The following is a 22897-nucleotide window of genomic DNA, read 5'->3' as shown; positions in this document are numbered from 1 at the left end:
TTATTGAAAGGAAAAACCTTTCCTCGTTAAAAGTAACTTCAGTGATGAAGTAGCGTAAGTTCGACCCCACGTAAAATTGTTGCGGAAGTAAAATAAGCAGATATTTAGTAGTCTTTTATCATGCAAATAAAAAGCTATCTTCCATTATACTAAGAATGTCAGCTCCATAACGCAGAGACATTACTGAAAATCAATTAGTTTGAGTGAATGCAAAACAAAAGTGGTATTTGGCTGAGACACGTTTTAAACGGCAAGTTTAAACCTAGTAAGGCGAGCTCAATTGCCTAGGTGAAGCTTCCCACTCTGCTCGAATTGGAAACTTCTAGAAAGTTCGCGAATTAATGCATATGCATACTGAGGATTGAAGACAAACTTGAATTCGGCTTCAATTAATAATGCCATCTGTACAAACATTACATCGAGGGTATGCTATTCAAGAATAAATAATATCGGAAGAAGAGAATTGAACACATGCAAATCAAAGAGGATATGGATGGGGTTAACTGATAGATAAGGTTCCGCCAAAATTTTAACTGTTAGCTGAGAAACGACGTGTTTTTAACTGATAGCTGAGAATTGTTGATTTGTTTTTTAACTGTTCGCTGACAAATGGCCAAAAATTTAACTGACAGCTGAAAAATAGGCGAGAATTTAGCTGATACATGAGATTCCAGCACCCTCATCCTGACTCTCGTAACAAACTTTAAGGTTATTTTTGCCGCATAAATACGACGCAATTTTGCACGCGCGTTCAACGAATCGTGCTGTCTTCGACCGTCTACCACGGCAGGGTATACATGTATACCTACGTGTACATTACGTAACGAGCAGTTTTTTATCGGGTTTAAAAACAGTCGGCTTCGCCTCGTGTTTTTAGACCCGACAAAACACGTGCTGCAAGTTTTTTGAAGAGCTTCAAAAACATTCCGGAAAAACTGTGTCCCCCGGATTCATATTGTAAGAGAAGCACATTACCATACAAGAAAAACAAGTCGGGCCTCATTACTGTTCTTTATATAATTCTAATTAGGAGTGTTTTATCCGGTTAAGAGTTCATGCAAGTGACATTTTATCACTGTTTTGATAGGCTATTAGGCTCGTGAATTATTAATGTTACTGAAATTTAAATAACTACAAAAACACTTCTTAACGATTGAATTTACCCGCAGTCATAAAATTGTTTTCTTCGTCGCTTTGACTAATTGTAACGCTCACAAAATACGTACTAAAAACATGAGATTTATTCCAGTAATCGCATCTCGGCATTTACACGCGTAATTCATTTCATTGGTATAGCGCACATTTTTTAAATTTCTAAGACTGGTACGTTCACAACTGCAAATGTGAATACTCTAATTCAATTTAATGGCTGTTTTCCAGCTACGAAACTAAATACAAAAACTCTATGTGAATAAAGGGAACACCTGGAGCGTTCACCATTTGAATGAAAATTTCGGTGAGAATGTTTCCACAAATGGTACTGCATGTTCTGTACTTAGAAAAAGAAATGGGGATGGGCCGTATCATTTGCCAGAAAAACAGGTTGTTCCGGTTGAAAAACAAATGAAACGGTCTATTTTCTCTGGCAATTGTAATTGTGGGCAAATGGTACAGAAATTTCCGGGCATTCCGGTCAAAGCGAGAAAAAGGGAATACCTCGAAAGGTATTACCTTTTTTTCGAAAACAATCCACCGGGATGAACCGTTCCATTTGAATTCTCTCCGGAATTTCCGAAAATTTCATTCAAATGGTAAGCGCTCCTGGAGTCTTAAAAGGATTCCAATTTCATATTTACTTTTCCATATATTAAACACAAAGGCGCACTATAAAAGGTGGAGTGTCTTAATTAAGGCGCTGTTACACTGTGCAATTCTTCGTGCAACTTGTCTCGCAACGCCATTGCGAAACAAGTTGCACGAATCATTGCCCGATGTAACGTACCTTGCAACGGCCAAAAACGTTGCGAGACCAGTTGCAGAGACCAGTTGCAGAACGTAGAATTGAGTTCTACCTTAAGCAATGGTTGCAACGAATTTTTTAAGCATTGCGCAGTGTAAAATCTGTCCTCCAACTTATGTCGCCATGGTCTGCGGCACCAGCCAATGAAAATGTTCCATGAAACGTTGCTCAGTGTAACACCCATAAAACAACTTGCTTCGTAATGTGAGAACGTTTGTAGAAATGGCGTTGCAAGACAAGTTGCACGAAAAATTGCACAGTGTAACGGCACCTTTCGGTACATGCCAATGATCGTGGATGCAACCATAGTTAATAGATGTAAGATGCAACCGAGCTCTATGTGATAATTTGTGCAATAAAAAAGCTCCTTATGGCGATGTGTCCGTAAAATGTCATGAAATGTTATCTGTCGTTCTTGTTTTAAATCTCCAGTCCCTTTTTCTCGCGCTGGAAATATCTTTTAGGGCTTCCGTATATGTGTTGCTGTTTGTTGATCACCATCTTGGATAATTAATCAGTCGCGCTTGAATGAATTCGAACAAAAGCAGGGCGTGAAGCCACCCCTGTTATAGTGCGTCTTCATGTTTAACCCTAACCCTTATTATATGGCAAGCAATTCTCCAATCTCCTCCCTTGAGTCCGCTTTTCTTTTGGTCAGCACCAAGAACACGGACTCTGGCCACTTCCAACTTATGCGAAGTCGTAGTAAAGATCTATTTTTGTAACCGTTGACAACCACTGTTGTTTCAAATTTCTGATCGTGCAAACACGAGCCGGAAGTCCGTGATTTGCGGACTTCCTGCCTTGGAAGTGGCCAGAGTCCGGGTTCTTGGTGTTGAACAAAAGAAAAGCGGACTCTGGGTACGAGATTAGCAATTCTCAGGCTAAATGGAGCACTCTGATTGGCTAGTTTTCGCTCGGGATTTTACCATGGAAACGGTCCGTTCCGCATTCTCTCCCGGGAAATTCAAGTTGGGCGAAACACAAAAAGTTTTACAAAAAGCGGAATTTCCTTTTCTTTTATCATAACGATACAATTGTAGCAAGCGGAATTTAGTTTTTCATGTAAAAGGTTACCGTTCAAAGTTCGATAATGGACGACGAATATTACGAACATTCAACAAGCGAATAAGTGTCCGATCGCTCAAAGAAACGATGCCATATAAGAAACAACTTACTAACCTCACTTGCTCGGGACCGTACTGGGAATATTGGCCCTTGGTCGTTTTTGCACCGACCTCGCTGCGCTCAGTCCGTCCTGTCACGAGATGATGATGATGATGATGATATTCCCCAGTACGGCCCTCGGGCGGTTAGTAAGAGGTTAGTATCGCCATGACGTCAGTACGCAAAGAGAATAAGACGCTTAAAGCCAGAACGACGACGAAGACTATGACTGAAAACACCATCTTTAGATAAAACTTCGCGCCCCGCGAGGAAAAAGAAGTATAAACGAGGTGGATACAAGGAGAAATAATTGAAAATTTCTCGTCGGCTGCATTCCTCCTTCACCTAGTTTTGAAATAAGGCCATTTTACGCCATCGTTAGGACGAGAACATCAAAGAAATTTACTAAGATGTAACACGCACGTGCAGAGTTGTTGTTTATGTTCATTTAACTTGTTTGTGGTGTTCTCACTGTTGTCAACGTCGCCGTGGTGTTTAAACATGACGTGACGACAGTTCCGTCCGAAATAAACCCCCTTCCCCTCCCCTCCCCTCCCCCTGCCCCCCGGGAAAATAAACTCTCTTTGGCCTCCTCAAAATATACTACAATATTCAAAAATCACGTTCTTACGCCTCGCTGTAAATACCCTTTCATAGTAACCATTTCCTATGTAAGTTGCACAGCGTCCGTGCATTAGCGTTGTCGTCTCGATTTGGACGAAGATGAATTCAACCATGTACTACATTGTGCTACATGTCTACCCGAACAATCCCACAATGCTACTCTCGATCCAGTCTCCCCGAAATTTTTGGAGTGGCCAATTCTATGCAAATACTGTTTCGGAAACCAGAACAGACACTGCTCATGTGGGTGAAACACTCTAACAGCCTCACAAGACAACGATCAACAAATAATCGGTGTCTTCAATGTCCTGAACAGTCCTAAACGATTTTATAGATAAGAGTAAAAATATGCCCACGACACCAAGTTTTCCGTTACAAGGTTAAGTAGCTGGAAAAAAAATTTCGACACCCAAATGCGCCTACACTAGAAGACATGTCGGAAAACTCGCGATGATTGTTCCTTCACAGAACGATAAACTTTCTTCTGCGCTTCATATACTGTTAAAAATCACTAATAGCTCCGCGGTACGACATTCATTTCACCAATGCAAGGTAATCTTAAGATTATATAACAGGACATAAGTATCATATTTTTATCTCTTCATATGAAGGTGAACCCTCCTCGGGCGACTCTTTCTTCAGTTGTACGTGACTGATCGTGTTTTCAAATTGTTTTCTACTTAACTCTGTTTCCGCAGTCTCCTCCAAACCTGGAAAATCTTGACGAATTTTTTCGAGTAGCTGATTGATAACAGTAACTGTGACCTGTTTTGGAAAAGAAGGACGGAAAGAACTATGTGAAACAATTGAAAGTTCTAGCTGCGCATCGCGAACACATTTAAAGATTACTCTTGGACTGGAAGCGAATAATTCAAAGCAATAAAAGTAAAATGTTTAGATCGATTTCCTTGGTTATACATGTATGTAAAAAATACAGAAAGTTTTGATAAAGGTGATGTTAATTTATTTTGAGTTACAAGGACTAAGTGGAGTAATGGGCTAAATTTCAACATTTTCTAAGGATGTTGACGTTTTAAGAGATCAAAGTGGGAAAAAGTTGAAATTGCGGGATTTAAGTCATCTTACCGTGTCAGCTTTCTTTTCAAAGTAGTAAAGGTAGCGATTTAGGACTTCAACAAACAGCTGCACTTGAATGGTGCTATCCATACACTGGCTGGCGATTCGCACAGCCTTCTTCAAACATTCAGTGACTCGCTTACTGTCACGGCACTAAAGGAAGATCAAATCATAGAAAAACAATCATAGGAATCTAAAAGATCATGTGTAAACCCAAGGTAAAGACATTGCGTGGGGAAGGGTTTTCCAAGATTTATGGCCCATATTGGTCCAGAGGTGACTGCTCGTGTTTTAAAGTAAACGAAGTATATTTGATTTCTGGTAAAATCTAGTTTGACACAAAATTCAATTTACGCGATTGAAAAGCTCATAAATTACTTTGAGGAAAATGTCGCCTTCCAGGTAACTTTCAAATATGGCTACAACCATGCTTCCAGATTATTTTTCTTGAAGGTTCTTTCCCCAGCGATTCCGGGTCAAATCGTGGCTGACATAACAACGCGACTCAAAATGGATCGACCCTCCACGTACAATCATGAAGGCCTACAAACTATATACAACATCTTAGACTTAGAAAGACGTAACTCGAAAAAGGCGAGCCTTTCTTACTCAAAACAGGTTTGATCAAAGATGATTTAGCAGCTCTCACCTCTCCACCTTCCGCCTCTCGACTTTTTCCAGACCAAAACAGGTGTGAACATACTACTACCGCTCTGCACTGATCTGGTTTCCTGAGTAGCTTAGAAGCAGCCAGAGCGCACTGCGTGCGTAAAGGTTCGTGATTCTCCTCACCAAAACAGCTCATCTGCTCAAATGTGCCGATAATGAGGGTGATTGCGGCTAATTGGGCTTTTGAATCACTAATCTCGTCTTCGTATAGAGCAAATGCCTGGAAGAGACAGAACCAGTATAGGTGGCTTGCAGCCAATCTCTGGAGACACAGATAACAATACTGCAATGTACAATTGTTTTCGTCCACCAAAATGGCGGCGATGACGTCACGTGAAAACTACCAATATAAAAGAGACTATCAGGTGAGAGAACACATCCTCGTGCCCTATGAGGATCTTTTTCAATCTGTTTTAAGCTTCGCGCCACGCTGTGAAAGTTATTTTTAGTTTCGTCCCCATGGCCGCGCGGTCCATGGTCAGAGAATGAGATGTCATTGTGAAGAAACTTGCGAAGACTTTTCTCGCCGTCGCATGATCCACTGAAATCCTAAATCGAAATGTGAAGATTTTTCGAAGCTCGAAATTTCAACATCTTCCTCAAAAGAGCTCGCATCCCTACTTTCTGTAGATCCGACATCACCTTCATCTGATTCAGCTATGTACAGCATGGACCAGTTTTCTCTACGTGGACGGGACCTTTTCCCACTCTTTTCAAAATCAAAGTTTTCAGATTCATCGACAAACTTGGTGTCTACTACAGACGCCATTTTCTCAAAGCAGAACAGCAAAGCGGTTATTACGTCATTACGTCATTACGTCATTACAATTGACCAATCAGGTGTCTTTCCTAAAATAGCCTCGCAGCTTGACTACGAGCTAAAATTAGATTGAAAAAGATCATGGGAATCATGGACTATCATGGGAAGAGGCCCATGTATGGGGGATGTGTTCTCTTACCCTCATAGTCTCTTGCTATATATGAAAACTCGCGTTTGGTCATAGTTATTAGAGACCTTTAGCGTCAGGTTTTTCGCGGGAAACCGCAAACCGCTAGCCGTTTGCAGTTTCAGGTTTCCTGGCTTTCGAACTTTAGGAAGGATTTCGGCTTGATGCCGACATGTTTTTTTGTCAAGTGGAAGTGTATCACTTTGATCGCCCAAAAAATAAAAATACTTCATTCATCCGAGTTCAAAAATCTAACTAGTACATAGAAGGTGGATACAGAAAGCTACTTCGTGCTTTTAAACGTGAGGCTGTACAATTTTTAGATGGCAAAAAAACCTTGCCGTTAGTTCCTTACCGCTAGAGGCCTTCTCCGCGGTTAAAACGTGAACTGCAAACCGCAAACGCAACGGCAAGACCTTGGTCACGTGATATTTTGCGGTTTGCGGTTTCCCATGAAAAACCTGATGCTAAAGGTCCCCTGACATCACGGCGGCCATGTTGGTGTACAGAACAACGCAGTAAAATGTCTTTTGGGAATTTGACTCTATTATTATGCAAAACTTGTGGGGTCATTTCCTATTGTTTTGCATACCAACATGGCCGTCTCATCACGTAGATGAAAACCAAGAAAAGCGAATTCTTGCCTTGCAAACAAACTATTATTGCTAAAACCTCCATATTAAGAAAAGACGCCACATCCACTGCCATAAACGACAAACATACGTCTTTCATGTGTCATGTCTTTAGGAGCAGGGATGGTGCAATGGTTAGAGCACTTGCCTCCCATACACTAATGTGGCTCGGGTTCAATTCCCAGTCACGTGGGTTAATATTTTGTTGGTTCTGTTGGTTCTCTCTTTTCCCATCTCCTCAAAAACCAATCAATGATTTGATAGAGCGGTTTTCAATTGAGTGTCGAAAGTAATTAGCGAATTACTTTGGTTTATGATTACTTCACTCAGCGATCGGTTCAAAGTTCTCGCGCCACTTTTTCAACCAATCAGAAGTGAAACCAAACCTAATTGTGGCTCGCGCGTGCGCATTTTCCCGCGCTTTGTGTCGGCTACGTGTAATTACTTCGAGTTTTGATTGGTTTACTGGATTGTCGCCGTGTCAATAAAGTTCATTATAATTATTATTAGTTTAAACTAAAACAGTGGATAGCGTTGAACGCGAGCGCTGATTCGCTACTCAAACTCCGAAAATCCTATGCTTTTCACTTCCGAGCAATTCGCGCGGTATTTGCTCCCGAAATGTTCTAATCTTTGCAGGAATAAATGAGTTAAAATCGTCTTTTCACCTCAGTGTCGGTGGTTGGTGGTCGATATTTACCACGCCGCTTCGCGACTCGGTAAATATCCACCAAAAGCCACCTCCACTTTGGTGAATAGTTGTTAATTATCATTCATACGAATATCCTCAACGGGTTCATTACGAAATCCCAAAATGACTAGCTCTCATTTGGCTCGACGGCTCAACTATAATTATTATTATTATGCATCAGACTCTCTATGAAAAATCTGATTGGTCGAGAGCATTCAATCAATTCACAATAGCTTGTGAACTTGACATGATAAATGTAATATCTGCTGCAGATATTACATTTATCATGTCAAATTCAACGTCTGCCTGGTTACTAAGCCTCTTCGAGTGTTCTCCTCAGAAACAAAATGGCTGAACGCTTCGCTTGTTTCTGAGGATGAATTATGTGAAAAATGTATAATAAAACAATTTATTGAATTCGGTTTTCGCATGATAATGAATTATCAAAACTTCATGTCTGTGTTATCTGCCTCAGCCTTCGGCTTCGGCAGATAACACAGACCTCGGTTTTGATAATTCATGATATCATGCTCAACCTCATCCAATAATTGTTTATTATTAGTAGAGCACTGCACCTTCAATTTCCGTTTACTTTCGCTATTGATCAAATAACGTTAAATAATTACGATAAACATAAGTATTCGCAATTTCTGATACCAGTTTTGAATTAACGGGGACATAATTTTCGAGGTTGCAGGGGTTGTTAAAGAGGACATAGTTTTTGAGTGAAGGTAGAGTTTGTTAACCATTAAAGTCTGAGTCGGTTGAGATGCACTTTAAGCAATGGAAAATTATTACCTGGCTCATGAATTCATAGGCAACCGTTTCAGCATTGGAAAACTCGGCTTGGTCTGCCACAAGAGCACCTTGCAAGAACATTCTCAGAGATAGCTCTGCATACTCTGCTTTGGCAAGTGCTGCTATTGTCTGGTGGCAAAACTGAAAAATCTTCTGACATTTCTTGTCCCACTTATCATCCTGAGAGAAAAAAGCGATTTCAGTAATTTTTAAACTCGACGTAACAGTAAACGTTAACTTACAAGTGGTGTGCAATTAATAACGTTGAAGGGTGTTTCTGCTTGCTTATCTTGAATTTTGGTTGTGAAAGGTTTGAATAACCTTCGAGCAGAACTGTGCACTTGCAAACTGTATATTATCAGCTGAAGTCCAAATATTTTTATCACTTTAAAACAGAAGTATTTTTAAAGAGCTTTATACACCCTTTTAATAAGTCTAATACATGCAGTTTTCCGCTAATGACGTCGAACTCTTGCTTTCAAATTTTATTTAGAAACGAACAAAGGCCTAAAACTTTTCCGATTTCTTTTCTTGTTTGAAGCCTTTGTACATTTCTGAATAAATTTTAAAAGCATGAGTTTGACGTCATTAGCGGAAAACGGCATATATTAGACTTATTAAAGGCTGTATAGAGCGTTTTCACTCACGTGACCAGCGGTCATATTGAATTACTGAAACAAAAGAAAGTATTTGCATAAAAATAGAGTTCAGTTCCCGGAGTATTTGTATGGTACCATCATGGCCACCATTTCTTTGTTTTAGAACACCAACATGGGCGCCGTGACGTCACATGAAAACGCTCTATACCACAGTATAAACGTGGTTAAGTACAATTTTAATAAAGAGAACAACAAAGAGGGCTGGCTGGTGGTCAATTGATATCAATATTACTACATGTATATGCGTAGGTTGCGGTTATGAATTTTCATTTAACCTGTTCACTAGCATCTCTGTACTGATAAGCCAGCTGAAATGCAGAGAACACAATCGGTGGTAATGTGAACTTAATCCTCTTTTCGCCACCACTTCCAAAGTGTTTTCTTGCTGTATTAAGTACCTGTAAAATGACAGAGGGAACAACGTAAATGTTGTATACTGACAATGCAAAGGACTTTCTTTAACTACTTTTTCTAAAAATGCAATATTTACAGTCCTGTAGTTTACGACGATAAGCCCAGGTCACAAAGAAACAAGGCCCCCTAACAACATCACACACACACAACTTTCAATTCTGCAAAACAAACTTGTATCTTTCTTTTTGCCGTCACTTTTTGCAATCACTAAGCAGTGTGGCCCAGTGGTTTGGGCGCTTACCTTGAAATCTGGGGCTCCCCGGTTCAAGATACGTTCTGACTACTCGTTAATTTTGTTCCTAGGCGTCCCTGGTTCAACTTCTCAACGGCAATTATAAATTGCCAACTCATTTGCCTCCAGCTCGTATTTTTCCTGGCCTCTGCGGGGCTCGGAAAAATACTATGCAACTCGAAAAATATCCACACATATTATATGTTAATCCATCAAATAAGATGTATATCTTTACAGCAGTCGAAAACCAGTGTGCCCGGAAACAACTTTATCTTTGTTTCTCTGTCTATACCTTTACTTTGCCAGGGATTGGTAAGCTCTTTCGTTTTTGCAAAGTCAAGAAATATCTAAGCAAGGGCAAGTCTAAAATCGAATTTACTCTCCCAAAGGGAATGTGGATTTCATGTTTTTTCCTTAACCTGGAATGCAGAAAATGTATCACAGAGGTTTTAATAAGAACGCAACTTAGTGGCAAAATTTAGAGAAAAGGAAGAGGGGTCTAGAAGCATGCTCCTCCAGGAAATTCTTGAAATTTGGGCAGCATAGTAGGATGCATTTTCTGCATTTTAAAGCAGCAAACCAAAAGTGTCCACTCCTTCATTCAGAGAGGTCAGCTCATTTTTATCCTAAATTGAAGTAATTAGAGACAAGTTCTTTCAAACCTAGTGGGAGGCGCGGTGGCCTCATGGTCAGTGTGCTCGACTCCGGATCGAGTGGTCCGGGGTTCGGGTCCTGGCCGGGGTCATTGTGTTGCGTTCTTGGGCAAGACACTTTACTCTCACAGTGCCGCTCTCCACCCAGGTGTATAAATGGGTACCGGCAAAAATGCTGGGGGTAACCCTGCGATGGACTAGCATCCCATCCCGGGGGGAGTAAAAATGCTCCTAGTCGCTTCATGATACAGAAATTGGAGATAAGTGCCCGCCTTGTGGGCCTTCTAGGCTCGTAGCGGACTTTACCTTACCTCTTTCAAACCTAAGATTAAAATTCATTTTGACAGTTGGTTACTTTACTCAAACCACTCGCCAACTCAAAGCGCAGAGGATTCTTTTGCTTTTTCACAAACAAAGCTTGGCCAATCCAAGGTTTGTGTTTTATGGCACAAGTTTCACATAATTATTATTAGTAAAATTTGGGGGTAATTTCACAATCAAAGTAGGCAGCAAATTCAAGGTAAATAGCTGCTGGCTCGTTTTGAAATCCCTGGTATCAGCGCTAAAAACTTACCAGATACTGCTGGTCTGGGGTATCCCCTTTCAGTAGAGTTACAAATTTCCCCATTAGGCTTTGCTCTTCCAGAAAATCTTCTGGATCATCCTTTAGAAATAAAACAAATAAAAAAGGTACAAACAGTGGAATGAAACTTATTCTACATTAATTAATTACCGTAATTACTTGATTAAACGCTGCAGCGTTTATTACATTTTGAGCATCCCCAATACGGCGTTTATTCAAGGGCCGCCTTTATTTGAGGGCACTGTTTATTTCAAAATCATTTAACTTTCTTAAATCACTGACAACAATTATGGTATCTAGATTGTTTGTAAATATTATTTAAAACACAAACATGTTTTAAGTTCCAGAGAAAGGTCGGCCTTGCCATACCAGCAAAGTTCATGGCCTTAACAACACAACTGCACATTGCAAAAATAATTATTACTCTGATGAAAGAGTGGCAGATAAATACTGTAATTTTTGTTGCATACTTGTTACATTAATTATTTTATACTCACTGGCTCAGAGGGCTGATCGTCTTGGTCGCAAACCAAAGGTGAAACAAGATTAAGGACAGCATCCACCTGAAATGTTCAAATGTTAAGTCGGACTCAATTCAGGCAAAACTACACTGTACTAGTGTGACCTACAGTGCAAATTTTATCAAGCATTATTCTAATCTCAAGTGCACTGTATGTTTTTTTTTTTTGACAGCTTATTTCTATCGCAATTGAATTTGAAAATGACATCGCGATGACACTGAAAAGTCATTCAATTCTATTGCTTACACAGTCAAACCCCAATTAAGCAGCCACCAACTAAACAGCCAGCCCCGTTTAAGTGGCCACTATCCATTTCCCCCCGAGGGTGGTTCTTTAACAGGGGTGGAACTGTATTTTCTTTTCCCTGTTTTCCTAAACTGTTGCTTATATCAGTTACATTTGTAGGACAGAATACACAAATCTCTACGGATAAAAAGTGCATTGTATTCTCTAATACACTTTTCAATATTATAATCAATGAAAAAGTCCAAAGAAGAACAGTGACATTACAGCTTACAGTTTTCATTACAGCTGAAAAAAAATGCTAGTCAGTGACTTGCCTGTTCTTGAGTAGGAATGCAGATGGCACTATCCACAGCATTGGTCACTACATACACAGCCATGTCTTTCCTTGAGCTATAGTCAAAGTACTCAAACAGAGGAGCAAAATACTCCAGCTGAAGCAGAGTTAGAATGTTGCTGTAGGAATCCACTGGGATCTTGAGAAGTCTGGTTAGTTCCTTGGAAACTGCATTGTTTTTGTCCAAACTGAAGGAAAGAGGTTTCATGATTATGATTTGGCATTTGTAATGTTCTACCGATGTACTGCTATTGCCTTCTATGAACTCCACCTGGGGTTGTCAAACAAAGCCTGGCCAGCAAAAATTACCAACAACTTCATTGTCTCAGGTGGCATCTAGCTACACTGTTCATTAAAAAAATAATGATTTTTTTGGAAGAATAGGGCACCTCTTTTAGAAAACAATATTTACTGGACAAGTCAATGTACTGTAAATAGAGGTTGATGCAGTACAGAACTTGTCTTTAGTTGCTAGGACAAGAGTGCAGGGGCATAGCTAGGATTTTTCAAAGGGGGAGGGAGGAGGTCACACCCACGGTACTGGTTCCACACGTCGATATCCACAATGAGCAGTGAGTGCAGGGGGAGGGAGGAACCTACAAAATAGCTGCATATATGAAGTAAGTTCCAGGTGTGACATAAATTACTCTTTTCCAGTCTCACATATATGGTTTTTATCCTGTTGTTGACTGTCACAAAGGGGGGTCACGGGCACCCCAGGACCCCCCTGGCTATGCCCCTGGAGTGCCTGCTCAAACTTTATTAATTTTTAACTGAAGTTTTCAAGAATTAAGGACCCCTTAACCCTTTCTAGGCTTAGCTACCAAAAAAATGTCTAAAATTCTTTCCAGAATTTCCCAAACAAAAGCCATAAAATTCTTTTTAAAATATCTAAAATTCTTCAAAAGCTCTCTAAAATTGCCGAAAATTCTTATAATTTTCGTTTCTTATAGTGCAAAGTCTGCCATATGTATATTTGCTATCAAGAAAAGATCCGGATTCCGAAACTACAGTGAGAAAATGCTCCTTAGCTGCACTGTAGGACTCCTTTTGGTGAATAACCGCTGATAAGGAATGGATATGAACGGACTGACCCCTCTCCTGGTAGGTTGGAATAAAAAAACTCATGTTTTGTCAACGTTTTTGCCTGTGAAAACTCCAGCAACTCTGAAATTCTCAAAATTGTCAATTTTTTTCTAAAATTCCAGAGAGTATCTAAAATTCTTTTTCATGTCTAAAATTCTCAAAAACATTCCGGAATTATGTAGCTAAGCCTAACCCTTTCCCCCTTTCCCCCCCTCCCCCCTCCCCCCTCTGTTTCCATGTATTTTCTACCAATAATACCTCAACATAACTGCTTTAACAAGCTACTTACTGAGTAAGGTTTAGCTTGCTAAAGATCTCTGAAGTGTACTGCAAGACCTTGTCAACATAATCAACTCTATCAGGGTAGCACTTCAAGGCAAGGTTTATCAGCGAAACTTGCAAAGCCACCATGTCTTCTGTCGGCATTTCACTGCGTGACTGAAATTCAAACATTCGCCTGTTTCTTTAGGTTTCAATACTCAAATCTTTTATTTTAGTTAACCAAGTGAGATAAATCAGATATTTTGGGTTGTTCAGTACATTTCTCTCCCTGTGAAGGGACAAGTCTTGTCACAATCTGACAAGAGAGTCTTTTGACGCAAAGCCTTTACCTCACATTAAGTTAAAAAACTGTCACTGCAAGCAGAAAGTACCACCTTTCTGCAGCTATATGGTATTGCCTCATACTTAAAAAAATATCATAGGAAGGTTCAATAATAACATCTTTATTTAAATAAATAAGTAAATCTGGAAACAAACTAAACAGTAACTACAGCTGTACCTGCACAACCAATGACACTTGTTCAGACATCACATCAAAAAGCTTAATGTCGCTAGGGATTCCACCATCCTCCCTGTTTGCAAATAATGCAAGTCTATCAATAAGTGATATGATAATATTTTTAATGTTGACTTTTTCATGAAGATCAGCACATGCTTGAAGGAATTTGCTGAGAGTCCTGAGATGAAACTCATCAGGGAAGACCTGGATGACACATTCCATGAGATATTCCTGAGCAATCGGATCTCGGCAGCTAACAGTTTGTTCAAATACCCCAGGAAGGACGTTCTGTAAGAGGAAAAACCATGCAAAATTCAACAACTAAGGTTGGCATTAGACGTATAAGACTGTGTTCTCCAGTTGCATCGTCTGAGTCAGTAGGTGAGGCAAGGGTTGAAGTAAAGATCACTGTCTTGATCTACCACATTACTCCAGTTTTACTAGTAATAGTAGGCAAGTTTTTGACAAGTTATCTTCTCTACTTTATTCCAGCGAAGAATGCAGTTCTAATATATTTAGGATTAGGCTTCCATGTTTCCATGCATACCTTTTTTGCGCCTACTGTTTACTGAACAAATCACGAAAACCTGTCATAGCTGAGTCCTGACCCCAGCTTTTCACCAAAATCATACAATTAATCGATGTTACAAAATTAATAACACATTAAAAAACACAGCAGGTTTTGTAATTCTGAAAAGTAAAGCCTATGAGCCACAAGGTACTCGAAGAAAACATGAAGTGGAGGTCAATAATTCTCTGGAAAGGACCAGTAGTAACCAGCGCCATTTTTGGAAATTTTATGGCCCCTGAATTGAACTGAACTGAACTGAATTATCATTCAACTCTCATTCATACAGTTCATACCTTCTTGTATGTTTCAACATTTACACCTTCAAGCTGACTCAGTCTAACAAGATTAGTTCCAACCAGAATGCGAAGCTCATGTCGCTCCCGTTCTCTTTTTTCTTTATCCCTTGTGTGTCCTTGGTGCTGTATTCGTACCCACAATTTATTCATCTCAGCAAAGTTCAAGAGCACAAATGAAATGGAATCTTTTACAGTTCCATCCTGATGCTCAGATTCAGCACTAGAAAGTAAAAATAAGCACAATATGCATGTACAATAATTATTAAAATTTTCATGTGCATGTGATGTCAAATATAACATGTACCATAAGTCCATGTACAAGCCACACCTTTTTTCTCAAAGTTCAAATAAAAAAACAGGGGGTGCGGCTTATCTACGGCAACATCGGTTGGACTTTTTTAAAGGCCTAAATTTTAACATTCATAAAAACTTCTCAAGATGTCACTGAATAAACCTATAGCAAACTGAAAGCACGTTGTTGTTGATCAATGCCTTTTTCATGAGTAGTGACTGCTCAAAGATTGATTCGATGGTTTGTATCTTGAAGCGTTCAGTTGCGATTCTTGTTCTCCCAGAGTTCTCTCAAAGGATTAATTCTTACTTTACCCGAACAACAGAACACCAACCTACAGGGAATCACCATTCCTCCACAAAGCTGTTTGCTATGATGTCTGCAACCAATCACTTTGATGCATGTATCCGCCATGTGCGAAAAAATTCCAAAATATTCGCGAGTACTCGCTTGGCAAATGGCCAACTGTTTCATTTCAAAGCTTGGGGTTCCGATGGTTTATTACCACGGTTATAATTTACACTCAGGCTCACAATCGTACCATGACTCTACTGGCAAATGCAAAAGACTTGTGACTGTCAAATTTCAAAATGTGTGTCGCGACCGCCCCCTGTAATTCAGTTATTATTGCAATAGGGTTGAATAAACGATTGATTGATTGATTGATTGATTGATTAAGCCCTCCTGCGCATTGTTTCAATTGCCTTTGAATTTCAACTTCATGGAGCGTTTAGAAGTGATAATTTTGAAAAACAAAATCACATCCTGATAGCACCTTAAGCTTTTTTTATGGCATACTCACACTATAAAGGTATGACAAGTGAAACGTTGCTATCTTAAGACTTACAGTACTTGATGTGAAAGCTCGTAACAATCATTGTGTACATGTTAATATTTTGAGACCATACTTGTTTTTCCTTGTTTGTTTACTAAGAGAACTTCATTGAACTTTATATACAGGTGCGGCTCATACATGGACTTTTACGGTACCTAGGGTTTCTTTTCTTTTATTGACCACTCCCCATAGGAGCTCTTTAGGGCCAAAAAGTGGCTATGACATTGGGGCAAAAGCATACAAAGATGCCTCAGCTCTATGTCTATGTCTGATGTCTGAGCACAACACCACAGCCAGATTGAATTTTCATACATGTATTGTATGTGATGTCAAACAGCACACACAACATGTGCATAGGGTTTCTTTTCTTTTATTTACCACTTCCCATAGGTGCTCTTCAGGGTCAATAAGTGACTCACATCGAGCCAAAAGCATAAAAAGGAGTCTCTGGCAGGGGTCGACATTAAGGTTTTAATTCGGTTGCCCTTCAACAGAGAAAGGAAAACCTTATTACACTTGGGCCTTTGCAAAAGCACAACTAAAATTCTCATGAATATCAGAATCGTTTACCAGTAATGACTCGGACATTCTCTGAAAAAAAAACTGCATCCTTAATACTGTTGGAGCTGAAACGATGAAATAATCAATTAAAACATCCTATATAATATTATACCCTGATTCATCCTCTCCAACGTCTGGTAACATGTTTCTTGTAGACTGCAAAAGGTAATTCCGAAGAAAGAGGCCTCTTAGGGGATGTTGAACCCCTCGGCACATTTCAACCAAGTCTTTCAATATATCCCTACGAGATGCTTCTTTAGCCTTGATGTACACAGCCCCAACAGTAATCAAAAGATACCTATAAAACATTTATAATGTTATATCTTCACACTGATGATAAAATGCTCTGGTAAAAGAGTAACTTATATGGGTACAATATTGTTCTATATGCTTGTATTAAAACGTGGATCTTACTTTGGTACAATTTTAACTCATTGACTCCTGGCAGTGAGACTTATATATATTTATTACATAGATACTGATGAAATACCAGGATTTCTCCCTTTACTAAAAAAATCATATCTTCACCGCACACATTGAACATAATTATCATTTTTATCTTTCACATGTGAAAATATAGGTGCTGTCATGGTAACCAAAACGATTAGCCAATAAAATGTGAGCTTCCTCTTCATTGTAAGATACTTTTATGCTTTAATATAATTATTCTTCTCTACTACATAAACATTTTTATTGCAAAATTTTACATTATCATGATTTGCTTTTAATAACTTTCATATCTCGTTTCATGTTACACAACATGCGTGTTTTAGTGGTTGGTGACCACCTTTTTCATCATTTCGAAAATGAGTAAAACAAGTTGTTTTAAATCTTGACATTTCATCAATATCAGATATAATAAACAGAATATTACCGGTACATGGCCATTGGGGATACAAATTTCATCTTCCCATGCTGAAAGTACCTCTCACTCGGAACAACATACCATCAGCACTCGAGGATAAATTTATCTTCTCAAGCTGAAAGTATCTCTCACTCATTCGCTTCGCTCAGTTATGAGAGATACTTTCAGCATGAGAAGATAAAATTATTTTGTATCCCTGCGCGGCCATGTAATATCTGACCTGCTAATTGCCCTTTCACGCCATCGGAAACTGAATCGCTAAGGCCACAGCTCAACGAGGTTGGACCAAAGGAGCTGTGCTGCCGGCTAGACGCTCAGCCCCTGAACATGACCCATGTATGACCTCTGAGCACAACACCACAGCCTGATGGAATAGGCTGGGAGTCGATTTTGAGGAGGGAGGAAAACCAGAGTACGCAGAGAAAAACCCTCGGAGTCAGATTGAGATCGACTGAAACTCAGCCCACGTACGACCCAAGGCCAGAGTTGAACCCAGGTCACAGAGGTGGGAGGTACAGTTGATGACTACTAAACCACCCTGACTCCCACTTGGTTTAGTGGATGCCGGCTTCTATGCTGTGCAATTTGACGGCTTGTTTGCTATTTCCTGTTCAGTCCACAAATTAGCGCCGCCAAACAAACACCAGCAATTGCCATAAACTATTATTTGCCTTTGCAAATAACCTTTAATAATTTTCTAAAATTCAAACAAAGCTACAGATGAATATGGCTCACAAGTTTGTTTGCTAAATGACGGGACTGTAGCTCTCGCAAAAGGAAGTTTAAACGAAAACATAGCATGAAATTTAAGCACTGAATGAATTCTGAGATACCAAGTATTTACAAGGATCTTGCAGAGTTCGTACTCTAAAGAGTTTTTCAAATTCCATGACTTTCCATGACTTTTTCCAGTTTTCCATGACCTAAAGTTTAGCTGCCAGTTTAGAAAATTGCCAAAATCGTCCTTGTTTTTGAGGTATTTTCTGACATAACTCGTCTGCATTTTATTTTGTCCTTGCTTCCACTTCAGCAATAATTTATGTACCACACGTAACTATAATTTTGCATGACTTTCCATGACCAACAAATAAATTCCATGACTTTCCAGGCCTGGAAACTGAAATACTTCAATTCCATGACTTTCCAGGTTTTCCATGACCTGCACGTACCCTGTCTTAACAAACTGCGAGCCCGCGAGCTTCGTCAGCTAAACATGCATGTTCGCAGTTAAAATACTATGCCTAACTTTACGAAAATTAAAAAGTACAATAATAATAGATTCGAATTCTATAAGAATTAACTTAACGCGACAATCATGGGCGCCACAGCAAAATCTTCAAGTTAGAAAAAATTCCAGGGCCCATTGTCGCACAAATAATCACGCAAATGTGCATGCCTCCTTGCTTCAACTTTTGGAAAGCGATTAACATGTCAGTCATGCTTCACCCTGCGAGCAAACTAAGGAAATGTATGACTTTGTTTTCCGGTGATATCATTGCTGAAAGAAGCGACATGATAGTTCCCAATATACGTAACGAGCTGTATTTTCAAGGTACATGTACGAATGTGTCGATGTTTATAAATTATGACCAGTTGATAGTGGAAACGTCTTCGGAATTAACTTTTTCAATAAAAATGTTTGGAAACATTGCCAATGCATTGAATAACATTGGAAAATCATTATGAAACTTTGAACAAAATTGCCAACAATCCATGGGAAACGTTGTAAATGCATTTACAAATCATTGGCGAACCTTAGAATGCATTGTAATGCATGCAAAATGTGTTGAAATGCACTGTAACACAATTTTCATTAAGCCTGGTTTTCCCAAATAGGGTCACATATGTAGATACTGATGAAATACTAGGATTTTCCTTCTTACAAAAAATATCATATCTTCACCGCGTGCAGTGAAAATATTATTTTTATCTTTCACCTGTGAGGATAAAGATGTCGTCACGGTAACTAACATGATTAGCCAATAAAACGCAAGCTTCCAGTTCATTGTAAGATATTTTTGTGCTGTAATATAATTCTACTCTTCTACATTAACATTGCACAATTTGACATTATCATGACTTGTTTTGTGTTACATAACCTGCCTGTTTTAACAGCTGGTGACCACTTTCTCACCATTTCGAAAATGAATAAAACAAGTTGTTTTTAATCTGGACATTTCGTCAATAACTCTATAATAAACAGAATATTACATTGCCACTTGGGCATACGAATTTCATATTCCCATACTGAAAGTACCTCTCATTCGGAACCACATACTACCAGCACTCCAGGTTAAAATTTGTATGCCCGCATGGCCATGTTATCCTCTATGTATAATGGTTAGGCATGCATTGATAAAAATACTAAAGAAACTTACAATCTTGGAACAATATTTCCAGCATACTGAACAAGTTCATAAAGATCAGCAACTCTGCGACCCTTTTGGAACTCATCCACCAAGAACAGTTCAAGATGTCGTAGCTCATCAGATATTGCCATGTCTTCAGAGACTTGTTAAGGCCTCTTTTCTGATTCTTACAAGTTTGTAAATAGATTGAAACCATCCAGGCAAGCTTAACTAATCCAATGTGAGGTGGTCTTAAGGTCTGGCAGTCTCAGACAGACAGAGCTTTTGTGCTTTTCAAATGGTTTGTCTGCTTTCGCCTTGTGAGACTGAAATAAATGTCTGGCACCTAATGTTCTCAAAGGAATAATTAATTTGTTACCTTTCCAGACCTGAAGGCTCACCCACTATGTGAATTAGATTCTCTGACAAAATATTACTGTATTTTTGATTGTCATGTTAATCTCAAGAGTTAAATGAGATAAATGAGTTAAACTCAAGAGTTTCAAAAGCAGCTTTTTAGTCCTCTCATACTGGCCAATTTACTGAACTACGTGTTGCAACCACCATATGCCCCAAAATGAAGGAAAGAGTGTAATTACCAAGATCCCAGCTTGTCACTCAAACACACAATGATCAGATTTGAGAACATAGGGCAAACAAGTACAGTGATTTCAATAAGCAACAACAGCTGACGAAACATGTTGGATACTTATCTCAGAAAAGTCAGCTACTTTTACTGGGGTCTTAGCACTGTTGCCTTACTATGTATAACCTTGCCAATTACCACTTGTATTATTATGTACAGCAACGATCACCTGTGCACACCATTATAAAAGGTCACTTCCTTATGTGACCACAGATTTGGCAGACAGACACTCATGCAGGTCCTTGAAACTTATTTTCAGGAGATGTACAAAACATCATCCTCTCTCCTCTCCCAAATAGGGCAAACCATTGGAAAGGTTTACAGATTTCTTCTGAATTTATTTAAATAAACTTAATCAAGCATTTAAAAAAAACAGTACAATTGCACAATATATCATTGTATATAATACAACCTATATTATTAAATTATGTAGATTGACTCTTCGAAACTAAGAGCACTTATTTGCCACAAATCAAGGGGAATCGTGGCTCAATTTAACTACTGAGATGAAGCTCAAATGCAGAGGATACACAACTCGTAGTAACTTTTCGGGGAAAGCATGGAGGTTCTTAGCTCACTAAGCATGTTGGAAGCATGTTTCAAGCCATCCATGAGCTTTGCCTTATCCTAAAATGAGATATGCAGCTGGATGAGATAGTTAAAACTTGTATTATTATCCAAACCCTGGGAAATGATCACTCACCAAACATCTCTTCATCTGAAATGACTGAGACTTCACAACTTGGATGGCCTCATCTAGGAGTTTTTCCTGGTCTTCCTGCGAAGCTGTTTGCGTAACAGGCTAGACAAAGAAGTACATATTAGGGGAAAGTTGGAATCTAAAACAATACGTATCACATTATTGAAATAAAAGGGCATTACAACATTACCACTCACCATTTTCGCGGTCTTCCCCTTTCCTCCCTGAACATGCAAGATCTAGCACGTGACCTTTGGAGAACGACTCCTCCTCCTCAGACCCCTACCAAGTCATGCCGAGAATCTAACGAAAAGTTCGCGGGAAATTACGAAGATGCCATCGTAATGTTTTTTAGCTTTCGGGATGTTGCGTGAAACGTGTACAAACCAGACGTACATCGACGTACATACAATGTTTTGAATCTGTCCAACGGTGGGACAGATTGATTCAAACTCTTTTCATGAAAGGCCTTGGGTGAATATATAACTAAACGACCTACTGAGACACTCTTTCTTCAAAATGCCGCCCTGTAGTTGTGGCAGTTCGTGCGCCGACAATTTGAAAACAGCTCTCCTTGTTAATATTTTGGGAGCCTTTACAGACGCTTTTCTATCTGGTATTTTGCTCATTCATGGCGAAGACGTCTCAAGATTTGACAAACAACTTAAATTACAAGATTTCAAATTCTGTTCGTCAGTTTTCGATCTTTGGGTCCTGTCGATGTTTCGTGTGTCCATTTTGTTTGGTGCCTGTTTGGGGATCTTGTGTGCCAAACGCAAGACTGTTGCAATGTCAAGAATTCGTGTCCTCAAGAAAACACTCTTGTACTTCAGTATTTTTGTCATAATTTTTGTTGTGATCAAATTTCTTCTGGGCACTGAATGTAAGATGGACATAAAAACTAAAATGTGGCTTTGGTGTTTTCTGGGATGGTCCTTAATTGGAACCATCATGACAAATGGCCTTTGGTACATACTGTCGAAAATAAGAGGCTTTGATACATCCACACAACAAGAAAATGGCTCAGTACAAGAACGAGAAACACTCCTCAATGTTGGTCAATTTAACAGCTCAGGTGATTGGAGCTCTGATGGACAAGAAGGTACAGAAAATAATGAAGAAACAACCATTTCAAGTTGGAAACTGTTATCATATTGTAAACCAGACATCAGCTACATATCTTTGGCATCATTATGTCTTTTCTTGGCAGCAAGTGGAGAAATTTTTATTCCCTATTATACTGGACAAGTTATAGACGGTATTGCAATTGAAAAAGACAGAGAAAAGTTTATAAGAGCTATTGTTATAATGACATTGATATCACTGGGAACTGCTATTGCTACTGGTTTGCGTGGCGGCCTTTTTCATCTGATTGCATCGAGATTTAATATGAGAGTCAATAACTCTTTATTCTCTTCAATAGTTAGGCAAGAGATCGGATTCTTTGATAATACAAAGACTGGGGAGATAGTTTCTCGTCTGACCTCAGACACAACAAAAATGTCTGATCAAGTTGGATTGAATATAAACGTTTTGCTGCGTAACTGTGTTCAGTCCATTGGAACATGTATTTTCATGTTTAAACTGTCATGGAAATTGAGTATTGTTACTCTTATAGGACTTCCTCTGGTTGCATTCATATCGGATACTTTTGGAGACTACTACAAAAAGCTTTCAACACAAGTACAAGAGGCAACTGCCAAAGCAAA

At 39.2% G+C, this 22897-nt stretch overlaps 2 protein-coding genes across 2 annotated transcripts in view; one reads left to right on the top strand and one right to left on the bottom strand.

Annotated features, from left to right (window-relative positions):
• Positions 1-1223: 1223 nt before the first annotated feature.
• On the bottom strand, positions 1224-21441 carry LOC137993449 (vacuolar protein sorting-associated protein 35-like). Its single transcript, XM_068839301.1, has 16 exons — positions 21386-21441; positions 21192-21290; positions 21019-21115; positions 19873-19996; positions 16742-16927; positions 14939-15161; positions 14075-14362; positions 13583-13731; positions 12188-12395; positions 11604-11669; positions 11098-11187; positions 9500-9622; positions 8566-8745; positions 5478-5717; positions 4838-4981; positions 1224-4516 (listed from the first exon to the last, which is right to left on the bottom strand). Exons 1-16 carry the CDS (start codon positions 21386-21388, stop codon positions 4337-4339), a joined length of 2400 nt encoding a protein of 799 aa, XP_068695402.1. The 5' UTR covers positions 21389-21441; the 3' UTR covers positions 1224-4336.
• A 132-nt stretch (positions 21442-21573) lies between these two features.
• Positions 21574-22897, top strand: part of LOC137993438 (ABC-type oligopeptide transporter ABCB9-like) — a 2746-nt gene continuing 1422 nt past the window's right edge. The window contains exon 1 of the mRNA XM_068839290.1: positions 21574-22897. This exon is cut by the window's right edge and continues 1422 nt beyond it. Coding sequence (XP_068695391.1) covers positions 21708-22897 — 1190 coding nt within the window. The 5' untranslated portion in view covers positions 21574-21707.

The sequence above is a fragment of the Montipora foliosa genome, chromosome 1 (assembly GCF_036669935.1).
Source record: "Montipora foliosa isolate CH-2021 chromosome 1, ASM3666993v2, whole genome shotgun sequence".
Classification (NCBI taxonomy): Eukaryota; Metazoa; Cnidaria; class Anthozoa; order Scleractinia; family Acroporidae; genus Montipora; species Montipora foliosa.
The sequence above is the reverse complement of the archived record's forward strand: the minus strand, read 5'-3'. Positions and strand labels throughout refer to the sequence as shown.